The 27,286-nt window shown below is 39.9% G+C and overlaps 1 protein-coding gene across 1 annotated transcript in view; it reads left to right on the plus strand.

The window, feature by feature from the left end:
- The window catches only part of COL22A1 (collagen type XXII alpha 1 chain), a 229,320-nt gene that overhangs the window by 57,873 nt on the left and 144,161 nt on the right, over positions 1 to 27,286 (plus strand). Inside the window, exons 10-18 of the mRNA XM_075827932.1 lie at positions 2,729 to 2,782; positions 4,654 to 4,707; positions 5,844 to 5,897; positions 8,965 to 9,018; positions 9,879 to 9,923; positions 24,548 to 24,601; positions 24,755 to 24,808; positions 26,184 to 26,228; positions 26,356 to 26,385. Coding sequence (XP_075684047.1) covers positions 2,729 to 2,782; positions 4,654 to 4,707; positions 5,844 to 5,897; positions 8,965 to 9,018; positions 9,879 to 9,923; positions 24,548 to 24,601; positions 24,755 to 24,808; positions 26,184 to 26,228; positions 26,356 to 26,385 — 444 coding nt within the window. The remainder of the gene's footprint in view (positions 1 to 2,728; positions 2,783 to 4,653; positions 4,708 to 5,843; positions 5,898 to 8,964; positions 9,019 to 9,878; positions 9,924 to 24,547; positions 24,602 to 24,754; positions 24,809 to 26,183; positions 26,229 to 26,355; positions 26,386 to 27,286) is intronic.

The following is a 27,286-nucleotide window of genomic DNA, read 5'->3' on the forward strand; positions in this document are numbered from 1 at the left end:
GCCTCGTATATTACGAGGAGGAGCATTTACGGCTGAAACGACGCAGCTGTTTTCTTCTGAAAACAGGCTGTCATTTCAGCCGTAAAAGCCAGCTAGCGTGTGAACATACCCTTAGGGCTCTTTGGATCATTGTAGTCAATCTCAGACACCTGTGATAATTAGTTTGCCAGGTGTGCCCATTCAAAGGAAAACTACTTAAGAAGGACGTTCCACATTATTAAGCAGCCACAGGTTTCAAGCAATATGGGAAAGAAAAAGGATCTCTCTGCTGCCGAAAAGCGTGAAATAGTGCAATACCTTGGACAAGGTATGAAAACATTGGATATTTCAAGAAAACTTAAAGAGGCTCTGTCACCAGATTTTCAAACCCCTATCTCGTATTGCAGCAGATCGGCGCTGCAATGTAGATAACAGTAACGTTTTTTTTTTTTCAAAAACGAGCATTTTTGGCCAAGTTATGAGCATTTTAATATTTATGCAAATGAGCCTTTCTTAAGTACAACTGGGCGTGTTTAAAGTTAAGTACAAGTGGGCGTGTATTGTGTGTGTACATCTGGGCGTTTTTACTTGTTTTACTAGCTGGGCGTTGTGAATAGAAGTGTATGATGCTGACGAATCAACATCATCCACTTCTCTTCGTTAACACCCAGCTTCTGGCAGTTCACAGACAGACAGCGTGTTCTCGAGAGATCACGCTCTGACGTCACTTCCTGCCACAGGTCCTGCATCGTGTCGGACGAGCGAGGACACATCGGCACCAGGCGACAGAGGCTACATCGACTTACCTGCAAACGCCGATGCTGCTGCAGAATCAACTGTAGCCTCTGTCGCCTGGTGCCGATGTGTGGAAGTGACGTCACAGCGTGATCTCTCGAGAACACGCAGTGTGTCTGTGCACTGCCAGAAGCTGGGTGGTAACGAAGAGAAGTGGATGATGCTGATTTGTCAGCATCATACACTTCTATTCACAACGCCCAGCTAGTAAAACAAGTAAAAACGCCCAGATGTACACACACAATACACGCCCAGATGTAACACACAATACACGCCCAGATGTACACACACAATACACGCCCACTTGTACTTAACTTTAAACACGCCCAGTTGTACTTAAGAAAGGCTCATTTGCATAAATATAAAAATGGTCATAACTTGGCCAAAAATGCTCATTTTTGAAAGAAAAAAAACCTTACTGTTATCTACATTGCAGCGCCGATCTGCTGCAATACGAGATAGGGGTTTGAAAATCTGGTGACAGAGCCTCTTTAAGCGTGATCATCGTACTGTGAAAAGATTTGAGGCTGATTCAGAGCACAGACGGGTTCGTTCAGATAAAGACATAATGAGGAAGGTTTCTGCCAGACAAATTAATAGGATTAGGAGAGCAGCTGCTAAAATGCCATTGCAAAGCAGCAAACAGGTATTTGAAGCCGCTGGTGCCTCAGGCGTCCCGCGAACCTCAAGGTGTAGGATCCTCCAGAGGTTTGCAAGTGTGCATAAAGCTATTATTCGGCCACCCCTAAACAATGCTCACAAGCAGAAACGGTTGCAGTGGGCTCAGAGATACATGAAGACTAATTTTCAAACCGTGTTGTTTACTGATGAGTGCCGTGCAACCCTGGATGGTCCAGATGGATGGAGTAGTGAATGGTGGGTGAATGGCCACCCTGTCCCAATAAGGCTGCGACGTCAGCAAGGAGGTGGCGGAGTCATGTTTTGGGCTGGAATAATGGGGAGAGTGCTGGTAGGCCCCTTTAGGGTCCCTGACGGTGTGAAAATGACCTCTGCAAAGTACGTCGAGTTTATGACTGACCACTTTCTTCCGTGGTACAAAAAGAAGAACCGTGCCTTCCGTAGCAATATTATCTTCATGCATGACATTGCACCATCTCATGCTGCAAAGAATACCTCTGTGTCATTGGCTGCTATGGGCATAAAAGGAGAGAAACTCATGGTGTGGCTCCCATGTTCCCCTGATTTCAACCCTATTGAGAACCTTTGGAGCATCCTCAAGCAAAATATCTATGAGGGTGGGAGGCCGTTCACATCAAAACAGAAGCTCTGGGAGGCTATTCTGACATCCTGCAAAGATATTCAAGCAGAAACTGTCCAAATACTCACAAATTCAATGGATGCAAGAATTGTGAAGGTGATATCAGAGAAGGGGTCCTATGTTAACATGTAACTTGGCCTGCTAAGTTTTTTTTGATTGAAAGAGCTTGTGATTTCTGTAAATATGACCTCCTGATGCTGCAAATTCAACAAATTACCATTTTAGTCTCTTTACAACCTTTAAAATGTTTTGATCTCTGTTGTGCATAATAATGTGAAGCATTTTGAGTTTTTTAGTTCTAAAAAAAGATCTGTTATCATTAGGAGATTTGTTCAATAAAATTTGCATTATCCTCCAACGGTTGATGCTTAAAGATTATACTGACTGTCATTTGCATCGACTATTTAGGAAAATCAGCGAAAAATAACATTTGCATAATAATTTGGAACGCGGTGTAGTATGTCCTTTGTACCATGGATATGCATGTTTGTTATGACTTCATTCTTTCATATAATTAATCAGTGTAAATATCTTACCAGTTTTGCTTTACTACTGTATAGTTCACCCGGTTCATGAGGATGTAGCTGGATGTGAGATACGTATAAGAAATATGCAAGTTTTGGGGATTATAAAATCTCTACTTCCGATGTAATAATTTCTGCTTCTATATTTCAGGGAGAGGCTGGAATACAAGGACTTCAAGGCATTCGCGGAGAGAAAGGAGAGAAGGTATAACCCAAATTGTGAAATCCTGTGTTATGGTTCATAACCTCTTTTTTTTTAATTATTTTTTGTTAAATACCGTGGTAGGTAGAGGGCAAAGACAATGTTAAATTGTAATGTATATATATATATATATATATATATATATATATATATCACATTATAAGCACAGTTTACTATAAATTTAGTTCTCTACCACAAGTTATGTCAGTAGATATGTTCAACTATCCGTCATAAGTAATATTTCTAGAACTGCTTCTCTATGGTCACAGTGCTGCGGGTTAGAGCTACAGTTGGTTTTTCCCTTTCTACAATACAGTTTAGTCGATCACCAAGTAAAAGGCATAACTAAATGCACACATTTTTTTATTATTTCCATGTAGATCTACGCTCTACCCATATAGACGGAGATTAAACAGAACCATAGCCCAGTTTAGCCTTGGCCAGAATGATCCAAGTGTATGGTACTGTATAATACTGTGAAAGGGAAAGTTCAGATGAGACTCTTCTTGGTGAGGAAAAAGTTAACTTCCCAATCTTGGATTTAATTGATCTCAAGGGTTGAAGGTGAAGATAATGAGCCTTCCCTTCTTTTAGCTGCCTATACACTTGAGATTAAAAGTAAGGATCCACCGACACTCTAATACCGGCTGCCTAAACTTTATTGACTCAGGCCTAACCAGCCAAACTGTAGTGATGCCAAAGCTTTACCAGTGGTGGACACTGATGCCAGAGATGTAAAAGGACACTCAGATGAACTAAATTTGCCTCCTGAGTCCCATACCCCATTAAAATAAGCACAAAAGGAGTCAACTATGTTGTTAAATCTTATTTATATATTTTTTTAAAGCAATATACTATTTGTAATTACTCATCATTTAACGCCACTCGGTGTGCAGTAACTTCGTACAGAGATCCTGAAAGTGCTGATGTAGGCAAGTTACCTATTAAATTAGAACTAAAGTTAGAAAAGCAATATCAAGTACAGTTACATGCAGCACAAAACACCTCCCCAGCAGCGCCAAACAAGTACCAACGTGCAACACAAAATACCCACCCCCCAAGAAGCAGCGAACAAATACCATAGTGCAGCACAAAATACCTCCTTAGGAGCGCCAAATAAAGTGCAGCACAAAATACCTCCCAAAAAGCGCCAAACAAAAACACATTGTTGCAGGGCCAAAAATATAAAGTGAAGCAGAAAATAATACCAATTAGCAAGAAATGTATAAAGATCAGCAACAGGAAAAGGCTATTTTGCCTGTTCAGGAAGACTTAGCACCAGGGGAATGTGGATAGGGCCAGCTATACCCTACAGACTTGGAGCAGACAAGGTGGTGGAGCTTACTGCAAGCGGCCAGGGTCTTTCTCTTTCCATTGAAATAAACATGCAAGCTAGGCCCAGTCGAGCATGCATGTTTATACGAAGGTCATTTGGCCGATAGATCTTATATGTGCATCCACTCATAAATTGAAGGAGGAGATGGAGTTTGATACTTTTTTTGATTCATGGTCATTTACCATATCTTTACTGTAGATCAAATCTGTGGCACTCTGCAAAATGGTCTGGGTGCTGTAGGTGGGGTTCCCACCCCGTTAATATTGATAAGATAAAACTCAAGCACTCCTCTGGTTAAATATGCAAAGAAAATATTAAATTTTCGGATCAGGCAATGTAATAGAGAAATATATAACGTTTCGGCCACAATCCGGCCTTTGACTGAACCTGTGTCCCCATAGATAAAACTTTCACCAATATTATCTGAAGACTGATCGGGGCAGATCAATGTATGGACGTATCACCCCTACAATAAATTGTACATTGTAGACACATTATACTAAAGGGACTTACATTGTATAACATTCTTTATTTTCAGGGATCTTTTGGGCCTCCTGGTCCATTCGGCAGAGAAGGAGCCAAAGGCGAGAGGGTAATTCCATTATGTTTGTTATCTTGCTATTAAATATGCACTCATGAGACTTATCATCAACAAGGACTACTAGGTCAAGGACTACAAATTAGGTTATATTCCAAAACAAATAGAAACACCCTAGCGACAAGTGATCCACTAGTATGGTTGTGTCCTGAAGAACCTCATAGTTCCTGTTGTGGTTGGACCTTCCTATTAATTTAGAACATGGACCCACGTGAAGATCCTCTGGTGAGACAATCCGACCCTGATTGTGTTGATCATATACAATACGTTAGGAAAGTAGTAGTTACAATCACACATAATTCTATGGAACAGGACTGTGTCCTACGTGACAAATCAAGTAGCCTGATCTATTAAAGGTAAGTAATTCCACTTTTATTTGGGCAAAACTTGTGATCTCAGCCGCTTTAAATATGGCAGGAGGGGCTTTGCATGCAGATTTTAGGTTCCAGACTCAAAATCAAGTCTTTTAGGGTCAAGGTATTTCACATAAAAGTTGAATTTGGTGAGTAAGAAAAGCCAACAACATTCCCGTGGAAAAAAATGGCTGACAAAAGTGGTTTCAGAAGATAGGGACATTGAAAAGTGGAATACAAGTTGTGTACACCTCAGAAATCACATCTTGTCTGTTATGTTGGGTACGTGGACTCACTGGGCCGTACCACCTTGACGGTATGGCAGCTGGCCAAGAGGTTGCAGGTTACTGTCTATAGTTCGTATAGTGTACCTGTGGCAGCTCGGACAGTAGTGATACAGGTCCGGCTGGGACTAGGCAGCAGGCAGACGTCAGGCATGGGGTAGCAGGACAGGTGTGGTATACAGCACAGCACGACTTGAGCTCAGCACGGCACTAAATCAGGATAGCACGGGATACAGGAACAGGTACAGGAACGGGGAACACTGGGAACTGGGAAACACTAGGAGACCAGTTGCTTAGACAAACTTTGGGTAGGACAACAACGCTCAGGCATGGGAGGAAGGGGCTGAGCCCTTCTTATAGTCCATATATATAGACCTTACGAGACCCGGCCGGGAGAAGCAGAAGTGAGACAGATTATGGTCACAGGGCAGAATCTAAACTAAGAGAAGCTAAAAATGACTCCTCCAACTCATAATTAAATTTCATTTTGCAGGGTAACAGGGGTGAGCGAGGTGAAGCTGGTGTTGCGGGTCCTCCAGGACCACAGGTAAACCTCTGGTTATTGATTTATTACTTTAAAACAAGTCTGTGCAGTAATATGAGAGGAAGTCTCTTGTGCAGCAGAACTTCCTGTGTCAAATTTTATAACTTTAGCTACAAGTACTCAAATGGTGGTCACCCAGACAGGAAGTCTAGCAACTGCTAGATCTTTGAGAAGACCACCTTTGATCCTTTTTACAATCCCATTATATCTTATTTTTATTGGTCCTCTTATTTGAGAGAACCAAACCTCTAGAAGACCATTTTTCCAGCAATTTTGAGCGTTTGTCGCAAACGGTTCCATTGTATCTAATATATATATGTTGATTTAGTGGCGTTATGGCCCATGCACACAGCCATGTCATCGTATTGTGCAGATCTGTAATATGGCACACATATACATTACTAAAGGGCCATACTGTTGCTATTCATAAATCTGATTTCATATGTTTCAAGGCATGCCATATTACACAGATATTGTCCACGAGAAACATTGCTTCTAGGAGATCATACAGTCCTTAATGGAGGCACCAGAAGGTCACGGTTTCCTAGTATAAACCTATAGGGACTCCATGTTCCAGGCATACTGGGACTGTGCATGCAAATCTTTAAAGGGATATTTCCGGGACTTTGATATTGATGATCTAATCCTTAGGATGGGTCATCAATATCAGATCAGTATGGGTCCGACTACCAGCACCCCCAACGATAAGTTCATTGAAGGGGCCGTGGCTTCTTCATTGCTTACCAAGCACAGATCCGTACATTCAGTAGTGGCTGGTACTGCAGCTCAGTCCCATTCACATGAATGGGACTGAGCTGCAAAGAGCTGCAATACCAGGCACAGCCACTATCGAATCTATGGAGCTATTTCTGATAAGCAATGAAGACGCCGTAGCGCTCACCGGAGCGCCATGGCCTCTTCATTCATCTGATCGATGGGGGTGCTAGATGACCTGCAGTGTCCTACATATAAGTCACCAATATCAAAGTCCTGGAAAACCCCTTTAACATCTGGATTTAATACTAGACACCCTCCAATTACCAATGAATTAAATATTCTCCTTCTGCTCTTCCACCATTTTTAATATTCAGAGTGACTTAACCGAGCACAATAATGAAATATAAAAATATAATGTATAATGTACAGAGCTTATATGTACATGAAAATAGAATCCTGGGACATCATTTAAGAAGTTTTAAGACAAAAAGTAACCCCATTGTTATGTCTTTTTGTGTTTTTCCTATGGACCAGCTAATGAATGTACAATTGATGTAGAGAATGAGAACAAGAGAAATGTATTTAACTCTTCTGAGCTTCGACCTAAGATTTGATTTTACCTTCATCTGAGTCCAATCATTAACTAAAAAAAAAAATCTGAGTTACCAAACACTAGGTGCAAATTGAACGTATTCATTATTGATTGGAGTGGTTGAGCAGTCATTGTCTCTGTTGGAAAAACTACATGACTTTGGAGTCAATTATTAATCTAATGTGTATTTGGCACTAGACAGTAATAGAAGTTAGATGGATGTAAGACAAAGTGGAACATCTATATCTACCACAGAATTTGTATATATCTGTGCAGAAGAAATATGCCAGTCTTAAGATGCCCATACCGGCCGACAGCTATTCCCGCATACACTTGCACGCTCGACTTGGGCAACAGTCAGAACTGTCTGAGAGGCAGAAAACCAAATATACGACTGCTATGAGCAGGTGGAGATTTGCGGAAAAAAATTGCACATTTTTCCAGCTATTTCACGTAATACATTTTATTTAAAGTACATATATACTGCAGTCTTCAAATACTACATCCATAGAGTTGTCAAATAATACTATTATATAGTGTTCACATAATATTCCCATGACACTGCCATGACACTCGACTTAGGCACTAGAACTAAAGACAGATACTGGATACGGGAAACAGGATTCAGGATACGGGATACAGGATACAGCTAGGGAACCATTTGCAAGACAAACGTAGGGAGTACGCAACATTTCTCAGGCAAGGTGGAAGTGGGTAGAGTCCTTTTTAAAGTCCTGGGTGTGTAGGGATTGGACAGGGACTAAGTTGCAGGTGCGCCTGCTGGCCCTGTAAGACGGGAGGGAGCACGTGTGTGGTGGGAGTCACAGCAGGAGGAGAGAGCAGTGTATGCCGGTGTCTCTGGAGGAGGAGACGCCGACAAGTCCTGGGAGGCCTGCGATCGCGGCTGCCGGTAAGTTGGAATTGCTGGCGGTCAGTGACTGTGGGCATTACATTACCATACAGTGCCCAATTAATATCACCATACAGTTCTCAAATAATATCACCATACAGTGCTCAAATAATACCACCATACAGTGCTCAAATAATACCGCCATAGAGTGCCCAAATAATATCACCATACAGTGCTCAAATAATACCCCATACAGTGCTCAAATAATATCACCATACAGTGCCCAAATAATATCACCATACAGTGCCCAAATAATACCACCACACAGTGCTCAAATAATATCACCATACAGTGCCCAAATAATACCACCGTACAGTGCTCAAATAATACCACCATGCAGTTCACAAGTGATATCACCATACAGTGCTCAAATAATATCACCATACAATGCCTAAATAATATCACCATACAGTGCCTAAATATTATCACCATACAGTGCTCATATAATACCAACATACGGTGCCCAAATAATATCACCATACAGTGCCCAAATAATACCACCACACAGTGCTTAATTAATACCACCATGCAGTTCACATATAATTTTTTTATACAATGTGCAAATAATACCTCCATACATTTCAGAATTATTTTCATACACTACTCAAATATTATCCTTAAACAGTACCAAAATAACAGAGACCAAATAACAATGCCATGCAGTGCTCAGGACAAAGGTTCTCAAGTCTGTTGATGTGTAAGGGACTTGTAGTTTGCCTCTACTATGAATTGTCCTGAGGGTTTGGTGGTGGCCCCAGGGTGCTTTCACCTTTTTCTTTTTCTCTATTACAGCCTTGATTTAATCTGTTGTAAAGTTGTGTTAAGTTTCTCTCTTTATTTTTCATTTGTAGGGGTTAGAAGGACCCAGCGGGCCACCTGGAGCTATTGGACCAATGGGTTCCCCTGTAAGTTCATAACTATTGTTTTTGTAATTCACTAACGAGATTTTACATGCAATCACTGTATGGTTGACTTTTTGTTCCCCATTTACAAGTGTTCTATGGCATGTCCTTCGTTAAAGGGGATATCTCATGAAATACACTGTTGAGATCCCAAGCTCCCCGTTCCTCCTCACTGCACAGGCGGAGACTGCATAGAGTGATGCATGCGCCACAGCCGCTCCATTGATTGTTTATGCGGCTGAACTAAACAACCGAGCATTGTACTCACCTGTCCCAGTCGGCCTCATAGACATTGAATTGAGCTGGACCTCCGGTTCTAGTGATCGGTGGGCGTAGCAGTGGTGGAGCCCCCAGCGACCATACATTTATCATCCTTTTAAGCTATCCAGAACATGAACATTCAAGGTTTTATTGTATTTTTTTTTCAGTTAAACTAATTTTAGCCCATCCCAACTTCTTTTCTCTCAGCAACCTACAGACTCCATGGTGTAACAATGGAGTGTTCTGGATTGCATGACAGGAGTTGCTCTTTGACCCACTTTCAAGTCATTCTCAAAATACTCATACAATTACAATATCTAATCAGCGCCTGACGTCAAAAATGTTTTTTTTTTTTTTTGGCTCAATAGGTACAAATTCCCACAAACACACTCAAAAATCTTGTGGAGAGCCTTGCCAGAAGAGTGAAGGCCCTTATAGCCATAAAAGGGGGCCCTACTCTATAGTAACACCCATAGTTTTGGAATGGGATATCCAACAAACTCATATGGTTGTGATGGTCGAGAGTCCACATGCTTTTGGCCATGTAGTGTATCGCCTATATTTACCAACTAGATTTTGCTTATTTTTATTTTTTACTCTAGGGTTTACAAGGAGAACGAGGTGAAAAAGGAAGTCGCGGAGATAAGGTAACAGTCCACTTGACACGTAATTTAGTTAATTGGTCAAATTTGAAATAATTGAAAATATTTTTAAGAAAACAATATTTAGAAAGAAATTCCAAAAATTCTTGAAATTACACAATTTGCATGAAAATTTTAAAAATCTTCATGTTTTAAATGTTTTGAAGGGGTTGGAAAAATACTGTAACATGGCCATTAATGGTGTATTGAATTGTGTAATAAGTCAACATTAGTTAAATGACAACTCTGGCAGGGAGACAAAAAGTTTCCATCCAGATAATCCATTGTTTTAAAAACAAAAATTCCAAAATGTGCCTTTTGTTCCAGTGCTAGGCAGCAGTGACCATCTCAATCTCTCTCCAGTGCTGGGTGAATATCAATGTGTGTGTAGAGATCTGCAGGTGTCCACCGCGAAGTGTGGCGGGTCTGATTTAATTCATGTCAAAGTGAAGACATACAGTTGAGGCCATTTTCATGTACCCTATTAGGGAATTCTGATTTATTAGAGGAAGGGCCTCATTTCAGGATCGTCATCTTTTTGTGGAGAGCGGATACAAATAGTGTCTTTCTCTCTGGAGGACCTGTCCTGTCCTGCATTACACAGACAACACATTGATATGAATGGACACTGTGTAATGCTTAATTTCCCCTGTAGTGGTGCTGCAGGAAAATAAAACACTTACTGCCAGGTTTCCCCAAAGATTACAGCTGATCGCTGGGGGTCCCAGCAGGAGGATGCTTTGTGATCAGCTTATTGCCAAGAGACCCTTCTAACAAGTAGAGATTTTCCAAAATGGAAAACTCCTTTAAGTGGACACCTACCTATAATTTTATTTAACTATGTATCAATCATATACTTCTAGTATTAGTAGATTGGTCCTTAACCTCTTCCCGACATCTGCCGTATATATACGGCGCATGTCGGGTGGGGGTAATGGAGCGGACAAACGTGATCAAAAAGTCTCATGTACCCCAAAATGGTACCAATATAAACTACAGCTCACCCAAAAAATAAGCTCTCATACCGCTAAATCGCCGGAAAAATAAAGACGTTATGGCTCTCAGAATATGGCGACAAAATTCAAATTGTATTTTTCCTTGTAAAAGTAGTAAAATATAAAAATAAGAAAAACACCCAAAAATTGAGGATTTGCTGTTTTTTCCCTATTCCACCCCATAAATATTTTTTTTTCCGGTTTCCCACTAAATTATATGGTACAATAAATGGTGCTGTGAAAATCTACAACTCATCCCGCAAGAAAAAAAGCCCTCATACGGCAATATAGATGGAAAAATAAAAAACTTACGGCTTTTGGAATGTGGGGAGGAAAAAACGAAAGTGAAAATCCGAAAAATGGCTGCAGCGCGAAGGGGTTTATAGATTGGTCCTTAAGACTGTTTATCCCTGCACAGCAGCGCACCTGGCCCCGTCTCTGCAGATAACTACAACACGGCTCCATTCAAGTAAACCAGTGCTGCACCCATTCATTCTCAGGAACGGTGGGGGTTCTTCACCGATCCTGGAAATCAAACCTTCACCGATCAGAGAGTGATGGCCTACCGTATCTTAGCGATATGCCATCACTTAGTGACTTGGGAAGAACCCTTTAAAAATTCAAAAACATCTATTTTGGCTCCTTCATCTCCGGACTTATACACACCATGATTTACATGGAAAAATTTACCAGAATTACATCTCAAAAAAGCCCAAAAAGTGACAAACCTTCTGTACACCAAATTTATTATGTCCCTTTTTACACCTTAAGTTTCGAAAGTGTCTAGAAAAATTGGCTAATCACTTACAATCAGATGTGATCACTTAACACCCGCGATCTAAATTTAGAATGATCCATATATTTTTACATCGTTCCGAGAACATCGTTTCCCCAGATCTAATTACACCGAAGTACATCTTATTCCCCAATAAATTATTATGAATCTGCAGGGAGACTATTAGCGGGAGAACGTAATGCTGAAATATGTTATAAAGCCGTCAATTTGATTAGTCTCTATATGCATTACAACGCGTCTTCGAATTTCACTGAAACATTTTCATTTCTCATTAAACAATATGAGCGGAAACAGCCCAAAGTACACAAACACCTTCATCCATTATAATAGAAGTAAGGATAGTCCATTATCATCGGAAGGAATATAAATGGAGAGCTCAGGGCCCCCGCAGTGTTACATACACCTGGGAAATAACGCTCTGCAAACAGAATTATCCGCGGTTGGTACATTAATACAATTTAATACAGTATTATTGTCTTATACGTATTCATTAGGGAGAGTGATGGATCGACGGAACGAGACAAGCCACAAATGCTGGATGGGAATTTTTATGCAAATTATTTATATCCATAATTCTATCAAATATTGTCAATTAGCTTATGACCTTACAATGTCAAAAGTCTTTAAGTGTAAATTATGTGTAGAGATATAATTGTTCCCAGTGGAAAGAACACAGTAACATTCATGATACATAGAGAAGAATCAAATTGCACTGCTGCTAATGAATATCATTTATTTTACTGCAAGAAGCAAAAAAATATGGGAAATGCTGCACTAAGTAATGTTACCACTAGGTGGCTCTTCAAGTGTGATTCTGCATTTGCCTGGATGACGTCTCTTTGTTTCCAGTGTTACTGATGGACATATTTTACATTAGCAGCACACCAAGTGGTTAGGAGTGGTATTGCAAGAAAAATATATTCAACCCTTTAAGAGGGTTTTCAGTTGAGGGCTTAACAATGTATGATCGGTGTAGGTTCGACACTTGGGAACCCCACTGATTAGCAGAACAAAGGGCACAGCGTTACATCAATCAGTGTGGCTCTCTAAAGTGTGAAACTGCATTTACCTGGATAACCTTTCTTTGTTTCCAGCATTACTTATGGACATATTTCACCTTAGCAGCACACCAAGAGGTCAGAAATGGCATTGCAAGAAAATATATTAAACTCTCTAAAAGGGCTTTCAGTTGAGGGCCTAACAATGTATGATCGGTGCAGGTTCGACCCTTTGGGAACCCCCTAATTAGTAGAACAAAGGGGACGCAGTGCTCCACTACTCAGTGTGGCTCTGTAATATGTGGTCCTGCATTTACCTGGATAACCTTTCTTTGTTTCCAGCATTACTTATGGACATATTTCACCTTGGCAGCACACCAAGAGGTCAAGAGTGGCATTGCAACAAAAATATATATTAAACAATTTAAAATGGTTTTCAGTTGAGGGCCAATCAATGTATGATCGATTCAGGTCCGACCCTTGGAAACCCCACTAATCAGCAGAAACAAGGGACCACAGTGCTCCACCACTCAGTGTGGCTCTCTAAAGTGTGGTCCTGTGTTTGCCTGGAAAACCTATCTTTGTTTCCAGCGTTACTTATGGACATATTTCCCCCTAGTGGCACGCCAAGTGGTAAGGAGTGGTATTGCAAGAAAAAAAAATATTAGGCTTTTTTAAAAGGTTTTCAGCTGAGGGCCTATCAATGTATGATCCATGCTGGTCTGACCACTGGAACCCTCGCTAATCAGCAGAACTAAGGGGCCGTTGTGCTACACCAAACATTGTGGCTTTACCTGGTACTGCAGTTCTGCACATGCCTGTAAAAGGGGGAAAAAAATAAGTAGCAAACACACCCATACTCGTATGTGCATGATCTCTGGTATGATGTATAGCAATACAGCAGCAATAATAGAGGCGAAGACAAAACTCAGTTCTTACAAGAGCTGCTGCACTGCCTGGGGACACACATCGCAAGGAAAGCAGGGAGTTGCCGGTAATTCATGGGTGCTGTAGCAGATGCTGGAAGTTGATCTCTCCAATAGACTCCTCCTCCATCATAATAAATTCTGTTGAAGGGGGAGGGTCAAATAAATCTAATAATGATAATTTTTTTTGGGCATTGCCTTTTTCCTACAGTTTGTTGACAGCATTAAGAGAGAAATAATTTACACAAGCCCCTTAAAGGGATTGTCTCATGAAGATAACTCCTGTCGTTTGCCTTATTATGGGATATAGACATCATCACTTTGCTCGAGAGTCCCCTCCATGAGTCAGTTCTGGCGGACTCGAATCGTCCTTGTATTACAAGAATGGCCATTCATCTATTAGGCTGCCATGCAATACTACAATAAAGCCATTTTATACTGCAATGCAATAAATGGGAGTTGGGCCCAGCTGATCGCCCCAGGGTCTGCATTCTGAAAGGTGTCGGCTCTGATTAGACAATCCCTTTAAGTGTATGAAAAGAATGAAAATCATGATATGATCATTTAAAGTTACAGGCCCAAATCCTGAGACTGCACTATTGAGATACTAATTTCTCTCCAATGCAGTGTTGTATTGAGACCTTGTATGGATCCAAATCTGGTGCACCTGACAAATCAGAAGGGAACATCAGGATCTCTCAGTAGTGCAGTCTCAGGATTTAGGCCTGTAACTTTAAATGATCACATATCAGCATAGAAATAGAATACTAAAAGAAGGTTTCACATGTTTAATGAAAGAAAATTGCTACATTTTATAATCTCTTATTAGAGGTTGCCTTTAGAAAGTTTGGCGACTCCTTTATATATAATTGTATTACCTTTACGTTTAAGTTTAAAGGGTTAAAGTGGGAAAAAACAACGTGTCACTGAGCAGATCCGAATTCATCGCATTTCACAAAAATGTTGTAATATTTGATAGTTAAACAGCTTGGCTGAATAAATTATTTCGTTTTATTATATAGTACACATCAAAAATGCTCCTTAGAGTCTATAGATCACTACTGCCCTCTGGTGGACTGAGAGAAATCTTATACTTTCACCATAATACTAATAATACTATCGAAATAAATAAAAAATGTCTCTGAACTCTATTAAATTATCACAGCTGAATACATCGCTTTGTTAGAAACTCTTGACTATTTCTACCAGAAGGCGGTTCCAAGTATGTCCATACAGTATGCCCTAAGGGGGCATATGGAAAGCAGTTGTCTTCATCATACAACACTCTTAAAGGGGTATTACCATTATATCAAGTTAAAGCTTATTGCTAGGGTTGCGATCACCACATGATCGGTGAAGATCCGGCATGTGGGACCTCCACTTATCACCTGAACCAAGGGACTAATGCCCTTTCGGAATTTTTACCCTCATAGTGGAGAAGCCACAGCTCTTAACTAGTGCTGCAGCTCCTTCATTGGTGGAACTGATGGTGGGAAGACCATACTGTACCTCCCAAAATTTGATCCTAATTTGCATGACAGTTAAAACACCCGGCCCTTGATGTGTCCAGAAAAACCCACAAAACCACCTGGGAATGCCCAATTTGGAGATTTTTGCATAAGCTCCTCCCCATTTGCGACAATTCCGCTAATAATTGAACAGTTGGGAGGTATGCAGAAGACCCCTTTAAATCTGTATCAATTCTGTTCACTCACTTTGCATTTATATGGTTTAATGGCAAAGCTGGGTGACAACCAATACATTTGCCATTACAACTCCCACCCAGCTTTCCCTGAATTCTGAACTCAATACCTCCTTGCTCCCATATAGTTGTCCAGCTTTTCCAGACAGATAAACAACTAAACTGAATTATAATATGTCTCCTGCTGGATACGTCCCTATAACACGACGACAAATCCTCCATTATCCGGCAGTTCTCAGAACTCTATCTACATAAACCTGGCAGCCGTATCTTCTGTCTTCACCCACGCCCTCTGCCCCTGGCGTTGTCAGTTCATGGCTTCCGGCAGAGCTGGGCCATATCTAGCGGCAGTCTGGTCCCGGAGGAGGATGATTAATCCACTGGAGATAGGGAGAGTTGTAGTGGGCGGCAAAAATGACTCAATTCAATGAAACATCAAATACAAATCAAAGGGATCTCCTGTTTCTTTATATGAATAATATCATTCACTTCAAACAGATGAAGAAATCGGATTTCCCAATTAAATATAGGAAGTGAATTGTGGGAATATTACTCAGACCTAAGCCTCTAATGAAAGACAATGGCTGATGGGGGAGGGGGTAAGCACTAATGTCCTGGGAAGTATTGGGGGGAGATTAATAAAACTTGATGGGAAGTGTGCAGCCCTATGGATGAACATATACCACTATTTTGAACCATTTATAGCAAAATGTTTTACTTTCTTCATCTAAATAGGTTTAATAGGTTTTGTTTAATTACATAATATATCTCTAAAGGGGCCAGAGCTCCATTAAAGAGCTCCAAATGCTCTGGAGCTTTTTTACATAGCCATAAAGTAGCATAATACATTTCTGACTACCTGCAGCTACCACTAGGGGGAGCTCACTGCATACAGAATTATACAGCTGAGGTTGAAGTACGTCTACAGTAAGCTCAGAAGCTCCCCCTAGTGGTAGCTTCCGGCAGCTAGAATTTTATCACGTAACTCTATGTCTGTGTGAAGGGAAGTTGGGGATATGCGTATCAAAAAAATTAACCTCCGACTCCTATGAAAATATATTTTGAAATTATTTAACACAAAATGTTGGACCTATTCAGATATAAAAAACAAGAAAACAAAAATAAAAAAATAAAACAATACCTACAATTTAGTTATGAACAACTGTGTTCTCGAGTTCCCCTTTAATTTCCCTTTCATTAGTTCTGATGTATTGTAGCTTGCTGGATCGTAGACTGAATCTGCTAAAGTTCTGTCCATGGTAAATAGTGGAGCTATAGATGCATCATGAATGGACCATCATTTTTTTTAGTTCTCTCCATTCTTATTTTTTGTTAACTTTCTTAGGGGGCGGCCATTTTGGAGATACACTTGCTTCCTGTTTTGACTTTATAGACAGTAAAGAAGGTTGTGTGTGCTTTATTGCACCTGCAATGAATGGGAGTTAATTGTCAGAAAAATGTCCATAGACTAATACAGTCTCCAGAAAGAGTTACTGATCAACTCCCAGAGAGTGGCAGATGAGCTGCATACAGAACCTTATCTTTGTATATAGTGTATAGTGTTACAATCCTGCTTTATAAAACTCTCCAACAGTACAATGTACCGTCATCTGTCATTAAATCCATTGCTATCTAAAGATAATGAAATGACACTGCTAACCCAGCTCTCTAATGACAATTAGTTGACTATGCTGACCTTACCCTCTAAGAATAATGAGATACCTCTGCTTACCCTGCCCTCTAATTATGCCATGACTCTGATGTCCCGGCACTCTAATGATAATGCGCTAACTATGCTGAGCTTACACTCTGTTAATGAGATATCTTTGCTTACACTATTATGACATGACTCTGCTGACCCTGCACTATAATGATAATGATATGACTCTGCTGACCCTGTCCTCTAATGATGATAAGATGACATCGTTGACTCCATCCCCTAATGAAAATGAGATGACTATGCTGACCACGCCCTTTAATGATAAGACTATGCTGCCTTGCCCTCTAATAATAATACAATTATAATGTTAACTCTGCATTCTAATGATAATGAGATGACACTGCAGACCCTGCCCTCTAATAATAATGAGATTATATTAACTCTGCCTTCTAATGGTAATGAGATGACTCTTCTGACCATGTCCCAGTCTACACAGCAAAGTTGAAAATTTAGCTGCAGAAAAAAGCAAGTATCAGCAGATCATTTTTGCTCCAAAAATGTATATAATTTAAATAATATGTCATTTTATGATGACCATAAATATAAATCCTTAAATCAGCTCATGCCATCAAGCTGGTTTGACAACCAATATAGCTTTTAAAAAATATATATATTTCTTGCTCACTGTATAAGCATTTGTCAGAAATGTTACTGTATGGGATCTAGAAAAGGTGGACACCGCTGAAGAAGCTTCCAAGTAACAATTGTGAATAAGAAACAACTTCACAAGAGAAGACTTGTACAACATAGTAACATTGTAACAATCCATACGACACAACACCGTTATCTCTACATCTCTGGGGAGCTTAATTATTGTATCATCATATTTACAGCTGATCAGGTCGTTACTTTGTATCTTGTCATTTGGTTCCTTCTCCTATAAGGTACGAGCGGCTTCACTGTGGTCTATAGCAGCTTCGGCTCTTTGGAAAAGGCAACAGTTGCTGCTTTAATTCTCTGGAGCTAAATATGGACGTTCTGAGAATAGATAATTTGTTGAGAAGAAAATGCCAGAATTAACAGGTCCCCTGGGTGTCTCTTGGGTTGGCGTGAATACTTTTTCTGTCGGCATGCAGCTGTGGCCTGTCCATTATCGATGCCTCCTCCGGTGCAGAACCAGGGGAGAGTGAACAGACAGTGAGGACTGAGTCACAGGCAGAACTATGTGCTCTATTACTGTATAAGTACAGAAACATATATTTAAAAAGCCCCTTCCCTCACTAAGTGACCTCTCACAGTGCCAATCAAGACCGATCTTGTTAAGATGATTCCCATCAGCGCTATATGTTCCCCCTCTCAGACATTCAGCAGAGCAGGAGGGTCTATATTGGGTCTACATTGGAAGCCTACCTTGGGTCATCAGGGTGGTTCCAGACTTCTTGACCACAAATTATAATTTGAGGGACCATTTCTTGGCCCACTTTAGTAGGACATTGCACCGAAACTTTGTTCTAAAAGTAACCTGTCATGGTGACGTGTTCCTTTTGTACCATACAGATGTAGCAGAGCTTAGTTTGCCATTTGGCATAGCTCATTATGATCTCACAAAAAAACGATCTGTGGATAATGACATAAATATTTGATACATATTCACTTTTACCTAAATATTTATGCTAGAATACTTCCACAAAATAGCCCCGCATTACCCGCCCACGAGGGACCGTTATCTTTGATATCCATATACCTTTTATGGTGTGGCCCCTGGTTATCCAGGAGAGTGAAGGTTTATAAACTCCATTCTTAGATTGCTTTCAGAAGACCTCTACTCTGATGTCCCATCAAAGGTCCTGGGCAATTGCCTATTTTACATCCCCGTAAAGCCTGACCCTGTTTAGGACTACAGGTAAACATACTGCATTATCTTATCTCAGATAGTTAAAAGACACATTTTAAAAACAAATTCAGCTCTGCTACACCTATAGTCTGAATTTACGCTCATGAAGTTGGATGAGCCTTGTGCTTACAATGAATTATTATAACCATCATTAAGTTCATTACACTTGGCCTTCTTGTCTTTTCTTTTATTAAAAATTCAATAACAGAATTAAAGGAACTTTATGAAATATCAATAAGTCATTAACTTCTCTCCTCTTAATCTTATGAGAAATTGCAACAAACTCATTTCAAAAGTAACATAAGAAGTGGCTGCAATCGCCGTTCCGGACCTGCGGTAATTCAGATGTCGGAAGGTGTCTCCGAACTTCAATCACTATTCCAATGATCTGCAAGACACCTTGAAGGAAGAGTGTAAGAATCTGGACGAGCTCCGGCTCCGAGGAGTAATATGTCTCCTACTACTGTGCTATCACACATCACTGGGGTCGGGAATTAGTTTTTGCCTTTGTTACATTGAGAATGGTGCCCTGACATCACTACATATCACATTTGTCACTTTGTGTGACTTTACCTGGCAGAAATAATTCAGTCGCCATTTAACTCCTTCGTGGATGCAGGACATTTGCTGTAACCCTTCACAGCAGGCACTAGGGCTATACCTGGCACTAGGGGGCATTAGCATTGGTTTTTGTTGACAAATTGAGGCTAGCACATGGGGTCACACTGTGGCTGGTACTGTCTGGGGCACATTGTGGCTGGTACAGTATGGGAGGTGCATGGTGGTTGGTGCTGTATAAGAGCCACATTATGGCTGGCACTGTACTATGGCACTAAATAGGACATACACAGTGTATTGCATTGTAAGCTAGTTAAACTATCGCTGCCACTATCCATGAGGCACGCTTACTGGCACTATGTACATGAATTGTACTGGGGTCACACTGTGGCTGGTACTGTCTAAGGGCATATTGTGGCTGGTACTGTACATGGGCCACATATCTGGCACTCTACGGGACGTAAACTGTGCATTAAACTGCACGGTGGTTAGACTAGGGCTGGTACTGTGCAAGGGTCACACTGTCTGTCACTATATAGGGGTGACACGGTGTAATGCTATGTACAGAGGTCACACTGAGGCTGGCACTGTCTGAGGCTTTACTGCGACTGGTACTGTCTAGAGGCACACTGTCAGAATTAGAATCCACAAATTCCTGTGCGTGAGGCAGTAGCTCTTCTTGTTGAGCTATCCGAAATGTTGGACAGCTCCAATGCTGAATCTATAGTCTTTGTTCTCTTGATTCTTGCCGCTTGAGATTCCTTGGCTTGATTTCCTCATTGGTCTCTCCCTTTTGGCTTCCTATATACGCCTGGCCCTTGCACTTTCCCCTTGCCAGACTATTGAGCTTCCTGCCTCTAGTCTAGTTCCTTATTGCCTCTCTACAAACTGTTGCTGCTTATCTGTGTACCAAACTTGAATAGTTTCCTGACCACGTCTCTGCCTCTTTTACAACCTGTTGCTGCTTATTTCTGTCCTGAACTTAGGTTGTTTCCTGACCACATCTCAGTTTCACGCTACAACCTGTCTCTGCTAATCTCTATACCGAGCTTGGATTGTTTTCTGACCACCTCACTGCCTCTTTATAACCTGTTGCTGATTATTTCTGTACCAAACTTGGATTGCTTCCTGACCACATCTCTGTCTCACGCTACAACCTGCTGCGGCTCATCTGTGTACAGTGTACTATATCTGTGGCAGTGTAATATATATTCCAGATTTTGGCAGTTCTGAGCAGGTTTATGTAATCAGAGGTAGTTAGCCACAGGCTGAGAAAATACCAGCTGACATAGGACTGTCTCTTTAAGAAGTAGCAGACTCGGCGAATGCACCGCTATGGAGAGCCCAGGGGTGGCTGCACTGAGACAATGATAGGTATGTTGGGCGCACAGGTAGATTCAGCAGTCGGCATTCCATTATATTAATTTAACATTTCTGCAGGGGTCTCGCCCATTTTTTCACAATTTTTAAGAATTTGCAGTGTCGTTATTACAATATGATCTTGTTATACAGAGAATCTTTTCTTTGTCTTTGATAACAGATAATGAACGGTCTGTTTACCAGGGAAAATGACAGCAATTTAGGATGACAGCTCCTAGTGGAATCATTGGGTCACAAATATACAGTTTATACAGGATTTATATAACCCCGGAGAAATTATATATAAGTAGCCTTAACATTATCCTCAATGATCACACTTTTAGGACAAGTCTGATTTCTATATCGTAAAAATGAATACTTTTAATTCTAAATGTAGAAAAAAAGAAATGTTGTATGTGTTCCCATAGAAAAACCATCGCCCTCCTCCTTTTCCCCAACCTGTCTCTCGCTGTAAGGCAACTGGCTGCAGCAGAAGCTCTCCCGCACTGCTGTTTGCAAAAGGAGACCTGGCACATTAAACTTCACCCCAGGGCCTGTGCCCGGCAAGGTTGGGCTAATGCCGGGGACCACTGAAGGAGGGTGGGGCCACTGCTGTCTATATTTAACTCCTGTTCAGTTTTTCCAACACTGAAACTACACAGGACGATGCTGTGTTGGTATTATACTAAACACCGGCGCTTCTACAGGATTGGGTAGTGGCCCCCGAAACTTCTCTGATGCTCAAATTGTTATTTTTATTTCATTAATTGTGAAATCTCCTATTACCTAATTTCTGCCGGTCTTAATTTAGGACCTGCTGAATGGAAAGCAGGAACATTCTCAGGAAGCACAGGCTGCACTGTTATCTATGAGAGGATTCTCTCTGCCTCAATGTCTCAATATTATTATTATTATTATTATTATTATTATGATAGTTGATAGGCAAAATGTTCTGAAATAGAGGGATATACAAAGATATACCAGGACATTATAGGTACAAAAAAAAAAAAGGAGAAAAAGTAAAGTTCCCTAATGGGACAAAATAATGTTTTATTTAACTTATTCTTCAGGAAAGGTCACATTTCTAAAAATGAACGGCGCCAAAAAATTACAATTAGCACATAATAAACTTTATTAAAGACACATAATAAAACAGCAAGTAACAGACATATCTGACATCCCTGTCACCGTAATAACCTGTACAATATAGTTTTCAAATTAGTTATGATGATCGGTAAATTGAGTAAAATATCAAGGAATTTAATTTTTTTTCTACATTTTTCCCATAAGAAAAGTTAAGTTGCCTAAAAAAACTACCGCTCGTCTCTCAAAAATCAAGACCTCATACAGATGTGTGACCTCATACAGATGTGTCGACGTAAAAATAACAAAATGTTATGTCTGTTGGAAAGTGGGGAAGCAAAAACATTAAAAAAAAATCCTCTTGCTATCTGAACATCCAAATTTCCATCAGTGAAAGGGATAAATGTCAAACTTTGCAGCATACCGCTGCCTCCTAACCGGTAAGGGAATTTTCTACCACAGTTTTTGCTGCTCCTTTGTAAAAATGAGGAAAATAACTTCATATATTTTTTTAAAGATCTGGCAAGCGCCACGTGTGAACATTGAACTGCCGGAATTAGTAGCAGCTGGCATGGTGGTAATATGATCTGTGTTTTTTCATAGGACTACATAAAAAATGACTGAGATCATAACTTTTTGAGTTCTCACAGTCCTGAAGCAATGCAGCTAGAAAAAGTTGAATGACAGATTTAGCTCTGCTACATCTTCTTCTGTTCCAGATCTTTCATGTAGAGATTTGTATCTTTGCTGGCAAATAATGGATTTTTAATTCCCGACTGATCTTGTATCTATTTGTCCAAGTTCTTCCAATCTGGGGACAGCCACAATGTCGTCGGTCCACTGTCATGCTTACTTCAAGTTTTCAAGTACTTACATAAACTTTCTCATGGTCCTAAAACGCCTCACAACTCCATATTTCTTTAAAAAAAAAATTCTAGGGTTATGCAAAAAGTTTTTACAGCAAACAAAATAATAATAAAAAAACCCACCAGGTTTACATAATGCTGCCATGTGGGGTTTTAGCTCTTCTAGATGACAGACGTTTACTTGGAAGCACAATGCTGTTTCAGCATCCTGGAGGCCTAATTAATAATGAAGTTGATTGAATATTTGTATAGTGTGCCCAGAACTCATTCAGAATTCATTATATATTCATATAACTGAGCAAATACATAAACAACATGCAAATCCAATTCCATGAGACTAAATTAAATTTCATGTAACTGGAAATGTGCAGCCCTAGTGATCTGGCACCATAGTATAATAGTTAATTAAAGGGTATATATCATCAGGACAGGATCCTGTCAGATTAAGGGCATCTGACCCATATACTGACAAACTGAAGTAGTGGATGCAATACGACCCCCTAGGGGGAGTGAGGAGGGCAATCAAGCCCATCTGTTTTTTTTTTATAGAGGGCTCATTGAGGCAGGACTGAAAGGAAATGTGTCATGTGATCACTTCCAGACTTTACTGAATGGCTACGAGGGCTCCCTTAAAGGGGAGGGGCCTTTGTGGTTAGCAAGTTACCATTCCCTTTATTGGTGCCTTGAAGAGGAGGCATTAAAGAGGACCTGTTACTTTTCCTAACATGTCTGTTTTAGTAAATACTTGTATTCCTTATAAAATAACAATCCTGGAACATATTTTCTTAGAACTCAGCATTGTGCTGTCAATCTGCTATTCCTCCTAAGGGTATGTTCACACGGCCTATTTACGGACGTAATTCGGGCGTTTTTGAAAGCAATGGGCAGACGTTTGTCTGTTCACACGAGGCGTAAATTTACGCGCCGCTGTCAAATGACGGCGCGTAAATAGACGCCCGCGTCAAAGAAGTGACCTGTCACTTCTTTGGCCGTAATTGGAGCCGTTATTCATTGACTCCAATGAATAGCAGCGCTAATTACGGCCGTAGTGGACGCGGCGTTCAAGCGCCTGCACATGCCGTTACGGCTGAAATTACGGGGATGTTTTCAGGCTGAAACATCCCCGTAATTTCAGCCGTAACGGACGCCCTCGTGTGAACATACCCTAAAAATGTATGAATATATTGGCACCTGGGTGTTACCATTCCCTTTGTCAAAGGGGTGTGTCTCTACACAGTCTCACTCTGTCAGCACTGACTGGACATTGTCAGTCTGTGTACGGACACACCCCCAACTAGTAACATCTGGTTGTTAATTTATTCATACATTTCCAGGAGGAATAACAGAGGAACGTAGAGTTCTAACAAAAAAAAAAAGACGTTTCACGATTTGTTATTTCATGGGGAGGTAATACAATTATTTTCTAAAACTGACTTGTCAAGCGAGGTGACAGGTCCTCTTTAAGTAGTCACCCTAATTCAACTTGATAGGAACATTTGTAAGATGCCCCCATGTTATAGGGTTTTAATTATAGTATCCCTTAAAATTTCACAAATGTAGCCAGGGGTGTAACTATTGGGGTACAGTCAAATCCAGACCTTGGTATCTGAGGGGCTACATAAGAAGACAGTACTAATATAAATGGCACACATAAATGACGGGCCCTGTTACAGATTTTTCATTGGGGCTCCGGAGCTTTATGTTACCGCTCTGATTTTGTATTTTAGGACTTTTCCTTATCTTAGTAGAACATGCCAGATCTATGTGTAACCTACTATATTTATATCTCATAGGGTGACAGAGGTATTGACGGGTTTCCAGGAAAGCCAGGTCTAGAAGGAAAAGAGGTGAGTGATGTTATTCTGCACTAATAATGACGTTTGTTCAGGAAATAATTATTCTATGAATATTTTATATAATTTTAACATTTCAACAATTTTCTGTGCTAAATAAATGAGCCTAGGCAGATTATTCACCTTTATGTATCTTGTTCATTGCAGGGTTTAAAGGGCAGCATTGGAATGCCAGGTCTAAAGGGGCTGAAAGGAGACAGGGTAAGTGTGGACCCCATGGCAGTGCCACTCACAATTACTCAAAGACAAATGCCTGTCCTTATAGGTTATGCCATTTATTATGAATTCAGACGTCCCTTTAACTTACAAAGGTTATCCTGGTTTTTAGCACAAATTGGTTTGGAAAGAGAAAAGTAAATAACCATGTCCTGTACCTCATCCAACGTTCATTTGTTTTGAGTGGGTTGGGACATGGCTGATGCAGAACTGGGCACCTATTTGCTTTGTCCTTGATTCACCCTTAAAAATATTACTAATAACTTACCATAAAAATAGAAACATTAATCCTTAAAACGAATCACCACCTTTGAACACCACGTCATGTTTACTATAGGTATAAAATGATGTGCCGATTTAACCGGTTCAGGACCAGACTATTTTGAGTCTTCAGAACCAGACGGTATTTTTTAGCACACGTTAGTGCCCACGGCTATAACTCTTTTATTTATGGGGATAGTGATGTGATTTTTGTGATAATTTTTTTTTTCAGAAGAATGAAGGTTTCTTTTCTTTCTTTCATTTTTGTACACATAATTTATTCTTTTTTAGAATTCTGAGACATAGTTTAAAAAAGTTGTAGAAAACAGATGTTTTTATACAAATTTTCTTTAGGGTAATAATATAGTGTTACCCTTAAATAGACTTTTTATTTTTAATCGTCAATGCCTACCTGTGTTCTCTGCAGGGTCCTCGGTCATCTCTGACTGCCTGGCATCCGACATAGGGCTGCTCGATAAAGCTTGGGCAGGAAGCTTAAACTGACACTGTCATTATACTTTGGTGCTGACTTTAAGGAACTGGACCACCTGCCACATATATATGGTGCATGGTACATAAATCTTAGGAGCTTGAAAGAGGTTGGATACCGTTTTAAAAGACTGAGAGTCAGACACAAGTTTTTAAGGCAATCGGGTCACATTCGATCCACGGCTAATTTATTTGGCCCAAACCGATTTGGACGAATGATATAACGGAATTGAACACAAAATGCATTTTGGCAAATTTGCTAATCTCTATTTAGCAAATTTCTAGAAAAAAACAAACCTGAAAACCAATATTGTTACCATTACGGCTTTCACAAACCCAGACACCCAGCTTTTCTAGACTGCTAATTGGAAAATGTATTCATTTCTGCATTAATGTGGGATGGTGGGATACATTACTAAATAAACTTATCTCTTATGACATTAAGAAATTAAGTAAGATTAAGAGGACAACTGAAAAAAATATTTTTTTTTAAAATATGTTTCTTTTTTAATCATTTTTATTATAGATGTAAATGTTTTAATCCAATGAAACAATAATCAAAATCTATAGCTGTACTGTGTAAACGTTGTCATTTTCTTCTTTGCTGTAGGGTGGAAAGGGTGAAGCAGGGTCCCCTGGATTACCTGGAAATGTTGTAAGGACATTGTAAAAATTTTATAAATTTTTCGGCATTATGTAGAATATTTCTTAATTTGAAAAAAGATAACTCTGGAAATAATTGAAGGGGAAAACACTCATGCAAACTGGTTGTTTTATTGTAGGTTCAAATGGAAGGACTTAAGGGAGAACAGGCAAGTGTATTTTATTATGATATCTTACCTTATTTTATAACATATTTATTTACTAATTAGTGCAAAACTGATATCATATTTTTTGTATTCTTTATATATATATTGGTTAAAAAAAAGATAGTAAAATTGCAGCCGTGGTATTGAGATGTTTAATACCCTCTGCACTGAATTTTGGAGAAAAAAATAATAATTGTTTGACAGATTATTGAAAATCTCTGTCTTAATATAAAGCTAGAGCTGTGTATGAAATATATAGACAGTATTTTATAATTATACGCACCAAAAAATTTCCATTCAATTTATTAGACGTATTTTATTATTATTATCACTATTTTTATTATTATTGTTATTTATTGTTATAATCAGTATTAGAATTAGTAGTAGTATTTTGTTAATTTAGTATTATTATTATTACTATTATTATTATCATCATCAATATTATTATTACTACTGCTGTTATTATTATTTTATCTATATCTTTTCATTTTTGGCTATGTTCAAAAAGCTATTTCCACAATAAAATTGTAAACCTTTTAACATGGACAAAGTGGAACTGTAAGGCAGGGTTTCCACGGGTCAGATACGCTGCGTAAAAATCACGCAGTGTATCCGATCCGGAACCTGCAGCACCTTCTGTCCGAAAAATCACAGCCCTGGGATGTTTCATCCCATGTCACCTCTGCAGCCTGTGATTGGCACAGAATACAGGATTAGGATAAGATTTACCGCAAGCTGCGTGTGAACTTACCCCGAAACGGCTACATCACAGACCAACTCCTTCAGATGATCGCTGTAGGGCTGGCTCCCGAGACTCAGACAAACAGTTGATTTTGCCAGGAGAAGCTGCGGCGAGGCCAGACTTTTCCCCTGCAACTGCCTCTGCATGGGAAATGTAGTGAAT

This window comes from Rhinoderma darwinii, chromosome 5, assembly GCF_050947455.1.
Source record: "Rhinoderma darwinii isolate aRhiDar2 chromosome 5, aRhiDar2.hap1, whole genome shotgun sequence".
NCBI classification, from domain to species: domain Eukaryota; kingdom Metazoa; phylum Chordata; class Amphibia; order Anura; family Rhinodermatidae; genus Rhinoderma; species Rhinoderma darwinii.